General features: G+C 38.0%; 3 protein-coding genes across 4 annotated transcripts; 1 reads left to right on the top strand and 2 right to left on the bottom strand.

Moving 5' to 3' along the window:
- Window positions 1-306: 306 nt before the first annotated feature.
- On the top strand, window positions 307-2,345 carry LOC137726493 (LOB domain-containing protein 4). The gene is made up of 2 exons (XM_068465426.2): window positions 307-706; window positions 1,371-2,345. The coding sequence occupies exons 1-2, from the start codon at window positions 524-526 to the stop codon at window positions 1,713-1,715; spliced, it is 528 nt and encodes a 175-aa protein (XP_068321527.1). The 5' UTR covers window positions 307-523; the 3' UTR covers window positions 1,716-2,345.
- Window positions 2,346-3,086: 741 nt separating this feature from the next.
- Window positions 3,087-4,198, bottom strand: LOC137725529 (photosystem I reaction center subunit III, chloroplastic). Its single transcript, XM_068464251.2, has one exon. The coding sequence runs from the start codon at window positions 3,860-3,862 to the stop codon at window positions 3,173-3,175; it is 690 nt and encodes a 229-aa protein (XP_068320352.1). The 5' UTR covers window positions 3,863-4,198; the 3' UTR covers window positions 3,087-3,172.
- Window positions 4,199-4,414: 216 nt separating this feature from the next.
- LOC137726217 (vacuolar sorting protein 3-like) lies at window positions 4,415-13,602 on the bottom strand. 2 transcript variants are annotated; one of them, XR_011067603.2, is made up of 15 exons: window positions 13,364-13,598; window positions 11,121-12,299; window positions 10,729-11,004; window positions 9,974-10,170; window positions 9,703-9,844; window positions 8,594-8,866; window positions 8,372-8,444; window positions 7,848-7,896; window positions 7,010-7,298; window positions 6,740-6,795; window positions 6,507-6,579; window positions 6,239-6,350; window positions 5,961-6,050; window positions 5,577-5,747; window positions 4,415-5,133 (listed from the first exon to the last, which is right to left on the bottom strand). XR_011067603.2 is itself a non-coding variant. In XM_068465105.2 (15 exons), exons 2-15 carry the CDS (start codon window positions 12,249-12,251, stop codon window positions 5,041-5,043), a joined length of 3,021 nt encoding a protein of 1,006 aa, XP_068321206.1. In that variant the 5' UTR covers window positions 12,252-12,299; window positions 13,364-13,602; the 3' UTR covers window positions 4,415-5,040. The 2 variants fall into 2 exon arrangements, 1 of the variants encoding a protein (XP_068321206.1); XM_068465105.2 differs by having other exon boundaries at window positions 6,511-6,579; window positions 13,364-13,602.

Raw genomic sequence — 13,602 nt, 5'->3', positions numbered from 1 at the left:
AAATATTAATATCTTGAAGGACTAGATGACTAAAACGAGCCATCTGGCCAGCTCTCAGTTAGAGATGACCTAATTGCATTGGTGTACATTACAAAATTAACCACATGCATGTTATAATATGTTATCTAGATGAGGAAAAAATAAGTTTAAAATGGCGCCAAATAATTAGTCATGTCAGGATTGAAGTTTTATATCGACCAAAATCTTTAGGGTTTTCAACTGGGACCCCCCACCCCAGATGCAATTCTGCCTATTCTTCTTATATAAATGCCCACCACCTCCCCACTTCACATCCCTCATCCTTTTCCTATTTCAGTCTTCACTCTCTTCTCTCTGCTTTTTTTCTTCTTCAACTAAATTAGCTACCTCTTTGTTTTGTCTGTCATCAGCTTCTACTTCACACTCATAAGATAGGCCTTTGTCCTTCTATTTCAAGGCAAAATTGGGTTACCCTACAAAACTAGGGTTACTGCATACTGTTGGGGGTTGCGTTGGTCCAACGAAGATCAGACACGTGGCAAGCATGAAGGAGAATGGCAGCAGCAGGAAACAAGGTGCACCCTCGCCCTGTGCAGCATGCAAGCTTCTCAGAAGAAGGTGTGCTCAGGATTGTGTGTTCGCTCCCTATTTTCCTGCGGATGAGCCCCAAAAGTTTGCTAATGTTCACAAAGTGTTTGGTGCCAGCAATGTCAACAAGATGTTGCAGGTAATGAATATTTGTATAATTCGTTAGACAAACGGTGTAAATTAATATAGTTTTAAAACTTTAGGGTGCAATTCAAGAAAATTAAAACCTCATGATCCATTTTAAAAATCAATTTAAACCTTGAAGGTATAAAATATAATTAGCCCTAAATCGAAATAGAATCAAGAAATAGAAAACAACAAGAAAAGTACAAAATGAAAAAAAAATGTAAAAATCACTATATATCTTCTACCCTTTTTTGCATTTCAATTCTTTTTTGTACGACATGATGCTTCGTAGTCATAGATAGAGACAGGCAACCAATAAAGTGTCATAACTTGATTTGGGACCATATATTTTGTTCAGCCAAATGAATAAGCATGGCTGATGACGCATGATTTGTTCTACAAATATCATAGAGTGGTAGTGATCATTACATCAAGCCAAAACATTTCTTGTAGGACCTTTGGCCTCTCATTCGGGACTAGGGTTACAAGTTTAGAAGCCACTTTAGGAGACAAACTTACTCAGTTGTACAATATTTCAAGTCAATCACTCACAGTCATTAATTTGAAAAATTGTCAATTATGATATCTCGGTTGCATGTAAGTTTTCACCGTAACCACTGCCAACTTGCTTTTGTGGTCAAAAGTTAAAAGACCATGTTTAATTGTGACAATTGCAGGAGCTGCCAGAGCACCAGAGAGGAGATGCAGTTAGTAGCATGGTGTATGAAGCAAATGCCAGGGTGCGAGACCCAGTTTATGGGTGCGTTGGGGCAATTTCATCTTTACAACAACAAATTGATGTGCTTCAAACCCAACTGGCTCTGGCTCAGGCAGAGGTGGTGCACCTCAAAGTGCGTCAGACTGCATCATTCTCCAACCATGGGTTAAGTCCGGCTAGCCCGAGTAATAGCAGGTCACCCTCATCTAAGTTCATGGGCTCTCAGGCCCGACCTATTTTCGACATGGATATGATGGTGGACCATACCAGCTTGGGAATGGGAGAGTCCATGTGGTCATGCTAAGCTTAATTAATTACTAATGTCTACTCTACTATAATCTAGAGAGTAATTAGCTTTGGACTTGGATCCTCTCCTGAGGCCAAGGAGAGGATCCTCCTGACCAAAGATCTTGGACCGTTGGATTTTCATCCAACGGCTATAATTATTATAACTTTATAGGAATTCCTCTATTTGTAACCGTTGGATAAAAATCCAACAATCCAAGATCCTTGGTCAGGAGGATCCTCTCCTTGGGCTCTGGAGAGGATCCAAGTCCATTAGCCTTGGTCATCATGCCTGGGTAAACCTAGGGACGGTTACAATAGTTAAAGCGGTGGCGGTGATGGTGACAGTGACAGAGACCAAGGCGATTCGACCGCTTAGTTTGAGATGGGTTTTCCATTAGTAACTGGATTGTAAATATTAGTTTAACTTATCGATATATATATTGGGTAATCATATATTGTCTTGCGGGACTTTTTATATTTGCTCCAAGCGACTTGATGACTTTTGGATGTGTGAATCCACCAAACATATTGGTAGTTTGGAAACAAAATTGGGAAGAGGACTGTAGTAGGATTTGCAGATTATGGAGTAGTAAATGTATGAAATATTATTAAAAAAATAGTTAATTTCCTCCTATTTTTGTCTAAATATTTGATCATTTGCTGCTTTTCTGTTATTTGCATATAACCACAACCGTTTGATATATGAAGAACTTTTTTTTATGGATTTTCTACACGTAATATGCGTGATAGACATATACCTAAAGAATGAAATTACTATGTCTTAAGTCTTTTTTTCTTGAAGAGTTTGTATCAAAAGAGTTCTTCAATTGACTACATGCATATAAGATATAACCATAGGCGTTGCATATAGGGAGGATTAATTATGAATTGTCTTTTTTTTATCGAAATAATTATAAATTGTCTACTCTATACACAATATACTTGACTAACAAGCGTCACGAACAAACTGTTACGTGATTGACAATTACCTAAACAAAGAAAATTACTATGTTTAAAGTCTTTGCTTAAAGATTTTGTACCAAAAAAGTTCTTGAAGATTTCGTTCTCCAATCTTTGGTAGGTAACCTCCGCATTCTTGAGGCCATCACGTTGTTGCAGTATGTTCGTCTTTCTGTCATTTGCACAATTGATCTACAAATTTTCATGTAAGTCATTCCTACTTACCTATAAATTACAGTCTAACATGTTTGCAAAGCAACTTATTAAAATAACAAAAAGAACAGCTTATACACACACGCCAAGCCGCGATTTGAATTGGCTCCCAAGTATTTTCAAATGACAAATGAGTACCTTACTACCATATGACGGTATTTGAACTATGCTTAGGTATAGCACAAATAGAAATAGAAATGTTAAGCGGGATCAGTTTCAAACACAAGCATTTGGTACATATAATTTCAAGTAATTTTACAAATTATACAAAGAAATTAAAAACGAACAAAAAAAAGAAGCTCAAACGTCCTTGGCAACAAGTTCACCATTCACTAACTCTCTGTAAGCAGCCACAGGCCAGCTGAAGCCTCTGAAAACCAAGCCAGTAGCCAAAGGCACGTCAATGATGATCTCCTTCTGCGTCGGCTTCTTGTCATCCCTAATGGCAATCAAGTAGCTCCTCCCAACCCACCCGATCCACCCAGCAATGTACAGGAACAAAATACCAGGCGTGATAAACTCACCCCAGTGCCTCTGGTCACCGCTGACTATCAAATGGGGGAGCCCATCGGACCCACAAAGCAAACCCTGCTTGCCATAGTTGGAAAACCTCCTCTGAGTCTTCTCTATGGTGGCCTTGATGGCTAGGGCGGGTGCACTGTCGGGTGCATACAGCTTCAGTGAGGACTCGAGCTTTTTGATCTGCTGCTTCTCACGCTTGGCGAACTGCTTGGAGTCTTTGCATGGGGTGAGTCCCGAGATGTCAGCAACTGCAGGCATGGGGGCTGAGCCAATGAGGATGGAGGAGAGTGCGAGTGCAGTGGAGAACGCCTGCATGGGCGATGCAGTGGATATTTTCTCTGGGGTAGGGTTAGGGTTTTGGGAGGCTGAGCAGAAGACCACGGTTCTTGGCAGCTTTGTGGCCATTGGGGAGCTGAGTTTCGGCTGAAACATAGGTTTTGAGAGGTTTGTGGGGATTGTGAGAGACATGGTTCTTTCTTTCCTCTCTTTTTTCTTAGGGTTATGGGGGTTGTGAGGAGTTGCAGAGAGGAAGGAGGAGATCTTGGAAGGGAAAGAGTGTGGAGGGCAGGTTTTTAGAATCTTGGAGGAAGACTGGTGGTGGAGGAGAGAAGAGGGAGAGGGGATAAGGTGGAGGGAGTAAGGAGGCTGAGGTGGATGATTGTAATTGGTTGGAGGTTGTTTAGTTGTGGGTTGATTCAGATTTTCTCTCAATCTATCCTAGTCTAAAAATCATATCCAGATAATGAGAAAGTCTCCCTTAACTTTTGTAGGTTTTGTGCGCTTTCCATTAACTTGATCCAAATGTTTTACAAGCATAATTGAAAGGCAAAAAACTCAATTCAAGATAGATTCTCTTTTGCACCCAAAGATATGGTATAAGTGACGTCATACATTTACTAAATATTTGCCACGTTTTTAAAAAGTGAAGTCATCTAACAGAACCCTAAAACGAACCGCTCGTCTAATAAACGCTTGTAACATCATAAAACAACTTCCAACTTAACTTGGAAATTCCCTTCGTAAGCAGTAATAATAGCATCCCATTTTTTTTATCAAAATTTCTTGAATGTAACAACATTTTTTTATCACAATTTACAAATTCGTCAACATCTCCTGAATGTAACAACATTTTTTTTTATCACAACACCGTATTGAACTCACAAGCAGAATCCTGATCCCTCCTGTATGTATGACGAACTCTTGGTCATTTCAACCCATGTCATGCAAACTCACAGTATTGTTCCTGATTCCGAGCAGGAATGGATTAGCCGGATCTCAAACTTCTAAACTGTGTTCCTCGGGCTTCATCAGGTCACAGACGATCATGGTAATGATGATTCATGCTTGAAGTTTTTCCCTATCATAAAGGTGGTCGTGTGACGATGATTCTAAGAAACACGTACTCCACATGAAGATCATAATGGCTGGAGCGTCCTTTACCGAGTACTAAGCTACAAAATTGGGGCCTCGTTCTAACACGACGATTGCAGAATCTTTCGCCCCCGAGCTTCAGCACTGTACTTTGTGATGACATTTTTAGTTGTTATGAAACCTGATCCTGAGCCTCAAAGAAAAGCCATAGAGCATGGACTCAAAGACGGACCAGCCCCAGTCTTCAATTTCATCATTGCATCACCATTTTTGGATTACCTGGTCACAAGCCAACCCGGTTTCACTAGGACATCTTGCTTAAAGTTGCGACCAGTTACTGATGTAGATTCACCCTGACGACGGAAACACTGCACAAGAAAGGATGTTAATATAGAAAAACCTTATAAATAGCCATGAACAATTAACATAGAGTGCCGCTAGAAATACATCCGCTTAAGAAATTTAAACTGGAAGGTTGTATGATCTTGTTGCATGTAGCAGGTCACCATGCCAGTTCGCCTTTATTTTCCTTTCTTATCGGTATCAAGCCATTGTCATAATATTTATTAATTAAAACAATTGTTCATTCTCCCACAAATGCATGTATTTTCCTGTGTCTCAACAGCGAACCAGACGAGCAACTTAGAAATAGTACAATACCAGATTTTTCTGCTAAAATCGAAAATATATAATAATAAAAAAAGAGTGGGGGCTGTCTTGTTAGGCGTTCTTATTTTTTATGAAAGATGGAACTATCGAAATTAAAAAATAAATTATCCTCAGTGTATTATGAAAGGTCAATGTTACCAACCTTGTAACAGACTATGGTGTCATCTGGGTACATAGCAAAAAGTTTAGTTCCAAGGCGTGCATGACAAGAATCACAAAGGCTTTCATCATTGATCTGCACATGCCTTGACTTTTCCTCCAGTATTGCTAAACTTGCATCAGTACCTAAGGCACGGGACAGATTGTGCACAATCTGAAAAGCAATTAATGTATTGGCTCAATAAGAAAAGAAAAGCACAAAACATGGCTACATGCAAGAAACTTCAGAAAAAACAGATTCACTAATTTCCTTATGATATGGAGAACATAGCTCAATACCCACAAAAAAGGAAAACCAATGAAAGAACGAAAAAATTTCACAATCTTAAGCCAGAATGACAAAATCTAAAACACAACCGAAACTTACCCGTCCTTGACGGTGATGATGAAGTCGAGCTCTCAACATTCTTAATATAGTCTCAGAGGCAAGTTGAAGAGGCATATCTGGCGACAATCTCTGCAACATCAAGCCAGATTTTTTGCACAGAACATGACAAACATCAAATACTTGGCAGGGTCCCCAGCAATAGAAATGTGCTTTTAGCATACAAGTAACCAAACAAAAGTGTGCATTTGTGTGAACTTCAATTTTTCTCTGGTACCCACCATATCCCAAAAAGTTGTGTGAGAGAGAGAGACTGATACCTCTAAAACTTGCAGAGGATCCAATGATTCCCCATGATTGTGGAGTAGGCGAACAGCAGCTTTAAACATAGGCTCCTTACCATCTTGTGGATCCAAATACATATCAAGTAACCTGAGTTCTCAAAGGAAAAAACAAATGGAAAATAATCAAGAGGCAATTTTAGATACATCAGAGATTTACTTAACAAGTGTCTATAGGTGTTTTTGTGTGCTTGTCACATGTGGAGAGAGAGAGAGAGAGACAGAGACAGAGACAGAGACAGAGAACGAACTGCATATAGACATCTGGTCTCCCAATCTCAGCACAATATTTCTCAGCAGCTTCACTGTTTTCCAGCTTCCTGAAAAGCCATTGAATACTAGTTCACACATGCTGAAGTTTGCACATAGAATAATTATTGTTTCAAAGTGCGGATGCTACTGATATTTATAATGATACCCAGATGAAATGGTAATTAATGTTATTACTGTGGATACTTTTGAAACCAAAATGAAACTTACAATGCTAAAATTTGGAGCACCAATGCCTCTTGCCCTAGTTTCTTGTAAAGAATAGCCTGTTGAATAAATTAAGAATCAGAGATGAGCAGTTGCAGCATCAAACAACCAAGACCGGTCATTTTGGCACTACAAAATTATCAACTGCCATCCATGATTGGCCCAACAGCTAATAAAATAAACTTAAATGGCTCAGAGTAAATAATCAGTATATTCAGATAGCCAGGTTAAAAGCAGAATTCAAGACAAGGTCCATAAAGGGTTACGACAGACCTTCTCTGACCACAATTCTGATCCCTCGATCAAGTCAAGAACCTCCTCTGGGTCATACAAGTCTGAAGACTCCAAAAATATCTGCAGTCTTTCCCGAACAGGACTTTGAAAGATTAAACTTATTCTATTATCTGAAATGTTTGTCTCTTGTATTCTTCGAGGATCAGGATTTTGGGAGGCAATTTCTGCTTGAAAAGCTTCAATTGCTGACTTGGCAAGTGAGAGAGCATATAACGTGTGGAACTGACTGTCACTGTATTCTTGATCTTCAATCAACCACTGAAGATACCTGTGCAAATAAAGAGTTAAAACTCAAGTATATGCAGTGAAGGTCACATCACATCAAATGAGGAAGAAAGATTTGTTTTCCTTTCTGATAAGTAATAAGTGCATATCACAGTAAAGGCAATCAAGGAAAAATTAATATGGCAAATGTATTTGACAAAACAAAAGGCACCCTAGAACAGTAAGATACAAAGAATAGCACTTTAACGAAAACACTAGGTAGTTTAGCATGGTTGCATAACACTATTATAATGGTAATTATAATTGAAAAAATGTCATCATATTTTTAAAGATTGCAAAATCATATTCAGATCAAGACAGCCAACTTGAACCCATATACGGTTAGAATGGATGAGGAATATCAGACTCCCACAAAACAACCACCCAATGTAGTAATATTCAGACAATGTAAGCCAAAGAAAATGGACTTCTTTTAATTACAGATGTGTACATTTTACTTAAGAGATCTCCAAAAGCAAAATAATTGTATGATACAGGTGGTTAAATACTATGAACATGGGAGGCTGTACTGCGGTCTATGTAATTGACATACCTTTGAAAAATCTCTACCTTCTTTGGATCAATAGCTGCAATAACTTCATCTGCAGTAAAAGAGAATTTCTCAAATAAATTAAAACTGTTTTAAGCATTATTGATAATCATTTGTTAGCAGCATAATACATTAATATAAAAGGATACTATTTTTTAAAAACAAACAAGGGACAAAAAGCTGATAACAAAATAAATTTTTGAATTGTTTTGATGCCCACTTCAGAGAGATTTTCCAAATGGACACATTCTGGCGTAGTTGACCAATGGCACAGACATTAAGGTGCAAACTTCTTATACATCACTCACCTTACAACTGGATACTTGCCTTGTGCTTTGGTGCCTTTTAGGTCAATTGAATACTTTCAAATTTTCCCTCCAGAATTATTAATACTGAGATTCTAACAAAAGACGTCATTTTCTACACATGTAGGAACTTCAGGTTTTGCTTAACTAAGAAGACTGGGACGCAAATGGTAACAAAAAATACACACATCAACCAAAATTCACTGGGAATCAAAGACCCACCTGGTGAAAGTTGATTAGTTCTTTTCTCTGATGTCAAAACCTGAACTGCAAAAACCTGGTTGATATCTGCAACCTAACAATACCAACCATCTCCTAATTAAACATTGGACTTGCGAAGCACAAACCATAAGATTTCTCAAAAAACTTGAAATTTGAAAAAAATAAAACAAGATAAACCATCCAAGATAAAATAGGAGCAACCCTGCAGATATTAACACGTACCCATCCAAGATGTTGTAGAACAAGCGCTGGATCAGATGACTCCTCGAGAAGCTTTGATGCCTCAGCTGCAGCAGTCTCCTTACCAGAGATGATACTTGTACCACCATCCTGTGAGCCACTCTCCGACATGGGGTCTTTCCAAAGGCCAGAGGAATAATTTCTTGCCAAGATGCGCCAGATAGCAAGAGCCTTTGAGCTAATTCCTTTACTTGCATATAGGAATGCAAGCGTACGTAAATGCCCGGAGTCATCTAACAAAGTTTCCAACTCTTCCTGCACCGCCCATGCAAGTTCTACAGTCATCCTTCAAGCAGGCTCCAGACAATAGCCTCTGTTTTGCAATGCATGGGACAGTGCATTGTCTTGAGGCCTATAAAGTATATTCTCTCGATTCCAAAACCAAACATAATATAATGTCTTCAAATCAAGGACATGTTGCATGGTACTCACAATTTCTACCATCCTATGGTGAGCCCTTTCTAGTTGGTTAAAACCCAAAACCATCTTTCAGAGATTAAATCTAATGGTATTTCAACCCAAAATTGCAACTTTATTATGGTCCAAATTGAGGGAAATTTCTGTTGATTTCCTCTTGGCATTTTATTCAACTACACTAACCATCAATCCCCTTTTCTTATCCAAACAATCACTATATCACTTTCACCAATTCATATTCTGGTATAAATGATTAAAGAATATATCCTAGTCCTAGAGTAGTTGAAATCAAATGGATAAATAGGGTCTACAATGAGAACACAACTTTTTTTGTGTACGGTTTTATTAATAGTTAATATACTCGATATTTTCAAGCTTTTCTCAAGACACCATCTGATAACTTTTTCATCCATTTCCATTGGTACTTAACCCAAACAAAACCAAAATTTTGGGCACTGGATCATATATAATCTTATTTTTTGTTTTTTTATTCTAAGTATTCAATTACAACATGAACCATTCAAATTTAGGAATTATAACAGCAAGAAGACTGGAAATACTGCAGGATGGAAACAGGTACTCCTGATTTAGGAAAGTTGTAAAAGCACAAATGCTTCGGCATGGTAAAATGTATAAATGAGAGAGGGAAACAATAAAGAAACAAGAAAACATACCACAACGCAAGAATTCGTTGATGATGCCAGCTTCTCCATGTCATAAACATTATTCAAAGCTCTATAGAGGTACATTAATAGGGTGTCAACTCCCTCCTTCACTGATGGAATCAACTCTTTCTCACAAGACACCTCCAAATACCTGTAGCAAGAATGTATACTGAAAACCTTATTATAATCCAAGTACAAGTTAGTTGCGAAATTAAATAAAAAGAACCAACAGAAATCAAGAGAATAACATTTAATGAGTAACCAGAAGTGATGTAGTCACCTAGTAATTGATTTGATGGCAGACTCCAACAAATTATCCCTGCTTGGAGGGTTCAGGAGAAATGTATCATCTACCACAGTTTCTACACCTGCTCTCCTAAGAAAGATTGCTCTTTGAATTGCCATCAACCCGTCATCTACAACATCCTCCAGGGGTGCAGGGGGCGGATGCAAACCCCAATAACGGTTTCTAGGAACCTAAAAACGCGAGTTCAAATACTATGATTACAAAATTCAGAAGGCTTAGCAGCACTAAAGCATGGAAATAAGCAAGCTGATAATAGAAGTACTTATGTTCGTGCAATGCAGGCCAAGATTAAATTTGTTTTCAGATGGAATTTCTTTTGGATGTGTGTTTTTTATGACTACTACAAAAGCACAAGATAGTTCTTTCACAATTGTTCGCATTCACAATGTAGTATTGATTGTTACATAAAATGATATATTGAATATCATTATGTGATCTTTCTTGAACTACACAGTGTTTATGTACTTTTTTTCCTAGTAATCTAACATCCCCAAAAATATACAGCAAGAATATTAGCCTCATTATTCTAATGAGTATCACACGACAATCCTAATGAGTATCACACTGCAGGTCCTGATCTCTTACACATCTTGATGTGCAATTATCTTTTAAAGAAAACACTCCTCTCGTTTTTTATTAAGGTAGAGACAATATATGTGAGTCTTATTTATATAGGATGATATTATATGTGATCTGAATACCCTGATCATGAGCAAAAAATCCCATACCAATAGTGACCATCGATTTGGATCTCTCATTATGAATGGAAATACTTCAGAAGGCTGCATTGTCTCAGACTGCAGAAAGTGATTCACTGCTTCCTCAAAATGTAAGTCAAAAAGTAAGAGAAACCCCACTTGAGCATGAACAAATGAGAGCATATCCTTCGATAGTTCACCCTCACACTCAAGGTCCTCCACCAAGGAGATGGCCTCCTTGAAGTTCTTTTTTCTCAATAGATCTTTAATTTGTTCTTCAGAGGGTAATTTCCGATAGCAAACAACCTATAAATTTGCAACATGGAGGGCAACAAATAAAAATCTTTGTTTTGTTCATGTCTGTATTCTGAAATGAAGCTAAGGAGAGTAAAAATAACCATTGGATCGATATTTTTCCATACCTTCATGGGGGTTGCAACAACTACAAGTTTTCCACTTCCATCTTCCTCATCTGCAACAATGCAAGGCCCTCCTACCCCTTCACCACCAAAAGTGATCATCTGAATACATCTGCCTGTTTTCTTATGATACAACTCCAGCTTTCCATCCCTTGCAATAACCACATATGAAGATATCTCCCCAATAGAATCCAGGTCACTATGGAACACCAAGCTACCACCAACTGGCTGCCCATGTGCATTAGCTATGATACCAACATTGTCCACCAACAAAAGCACATTCCATTCTTTACACAACAATTTAAGCCGTGGCAGACTACAAACATCCGGTAGCGAAAATATTACACCACTTTGTCCAGTAACACATGAAAACAAACTATATCCATTAACCGTACTGACAATTATTGAATCATTGAGCCATACCATGGTCATAACCTCATCGATACACTGAATTTCCTTGAGAATTACAAAAGATCCATCATCAATGTCTTGGTCACTTTTACCTACTCTGTTACTCAAAACAAGCTCTACTAATACCAATCTTTTACCAATAACAACAGAGAAAACATGATGGCCAAAACGCTGCTGCGCAGTTTCTTTTGTTTTCAAGCCATTTGCTCTGATCCCACTTCCCAACTTTTGCAAAAACCGCTGACTTGTGCTTGTATACTCTGACGAATTATTAAGACCTGACAAATTCGAGCATTCTGATTCACTGCTTCGCAACCTCCTTGTGAGGACAGAAATTCCTCTCAAGAAACTCAATCTCTTCAAGGGGTGTAACAGAAGTGAATCAACCAAAAACAGAAACCCGTCTAAAAGAACCAAAAGCTTCTTAATCTCACCAAATACTTGGATAGACTCCACTGAGGTATTGCCAACCAAAACCTTTTGCAAAAAGGAAATGTTTTGTGGGATTGAAGGGTTGTTGGAAGGATCAGATGGGGATTGATCATTAGGATTTACAGAGAATAAAACTAAGGTTCCAAACTGAGTACCAAGGTAAATTAGACATTGGGAGTCAGAGACTGTGGAGATAGCAAGGGATGTAACTCGTGCACGAGAGTGGCCAAAGAGGTTGAACAATGACAGTGGCTCAAGGACAGTGCGACCTCTAGGTTCGGGCTCAGCCATGTGTCAAGGGGCTAGTACTCGACAATGAATATTACAAGATCATACAGCCTGAAATTGCAAGTAACTCAAAACTAATTACAATGCTCAGCACTATAATCCATCGAGCTACATAGCACAAAAACGCAAGTAGACTATTACTAGAGCTATTACAACAACCCCAAGTCGAAAATCGATTGAATTGCACGCAATGGCGTAGCCACACTAAGGGCTACGGTGAGCTGTAGCCCAGGGAGGATTTGTAGCAATATGTATATATACTTTAGTGTGTAGATATAATAGATAAAAAAAATGTGTAAAAAGAATTATTTTTAATGAAACTAGCCCATTGAGTATTTAGCACAACTAAAAATATAAAAATTACCACGAAAATTGTGATGTCATTTTGTTCAAGATTATTGATATAGTGGGGTTTATATTAGTTTCAACCAATTTTTTAATATTGTCTTTGCTTCTACTTTCAGTGTTTTGCTTTGATCTAGTTGTGTGATTGTAATTGAGATATCAAGTTTTCTATCTTCTTCTTGTGTTTAAATCTAAATATATGTGAAATTTGATCATTCATTGTAATTTTTTTAGTTTGCAATTGTGAAGCTTAGTGAGTTCCTGCCAGGCAAATTTTAAGTATATAAATACAAACGTTAAACTTAAATTTTTGCATAGAATCGTATGTAGCAAAAACCAAAAAATTTGATTTTAGGGTAATTTTTTTAGCTAGCCCACCCATAAAATATTTTCTGGCTCCGCCATTGATTGCACGGATAAACAACAACCCGATTATCGAAATGTCAGCATTGTTCAACATATTTTCTATGTAGTGATAATCTACAAGACCAAATGTCATCAAACAAACAAAAAAAATTCAATTGGAGCACAAATTCAAGCCCTCATGCATTAGAACAAGAAACAAAATTTCTCACTTTGTCAATCACCAAAATATCAACACCAAAACCAATGGCATCCCCCCCAATTTCCGTCAACTTAAAAGACCCAAATCCGCCAAAAAGTGTCAAATTTTCTTCTATTTCCACACTCTAATTAATCACTTTGTGTAGGTCGAACTGAATTTAAAAGAAAATAGAAAAAAAGATGATAATTTAAGAGAATATTCATACTTGAGATACTGATGACGGAGGTCGCAGGAAGTCGACGGAGCAAGGCGGAGCTTGCCGAAGCTTCTCTGGTGGTGGGAAATGCCAAACTGTTCGCAAGTCCGATTCTTTCACCTAAGATTAGATTCTCTTCGGACACAATCCATGCGGACCCTCGGGGATCCCTTAATTCTCACCGTTCAGAATAGAACGAACGATCAGCGGATTAAACCTCATTTTTATCAACTCTTCGCTCACCAGAC

This window comes from Pyrus communis, chromosome 5, assembly GCF_041283825.1.
Source record: "Pyrus communis isolate YQ-2024b chromosome 5, ASM4128382v1, whole genome shotgun sequence".
In the NCBI taxonomy this organism is placed as follows: Eukaryota; Viridiplantae; Streptophyta; class Magnoliopsida; order Rosales; family Rosaceae; genus Pyrus; species Pyrus communis.
This window is presented reverse-complemented; position numbering and strand designations above follow the sequence as displayed.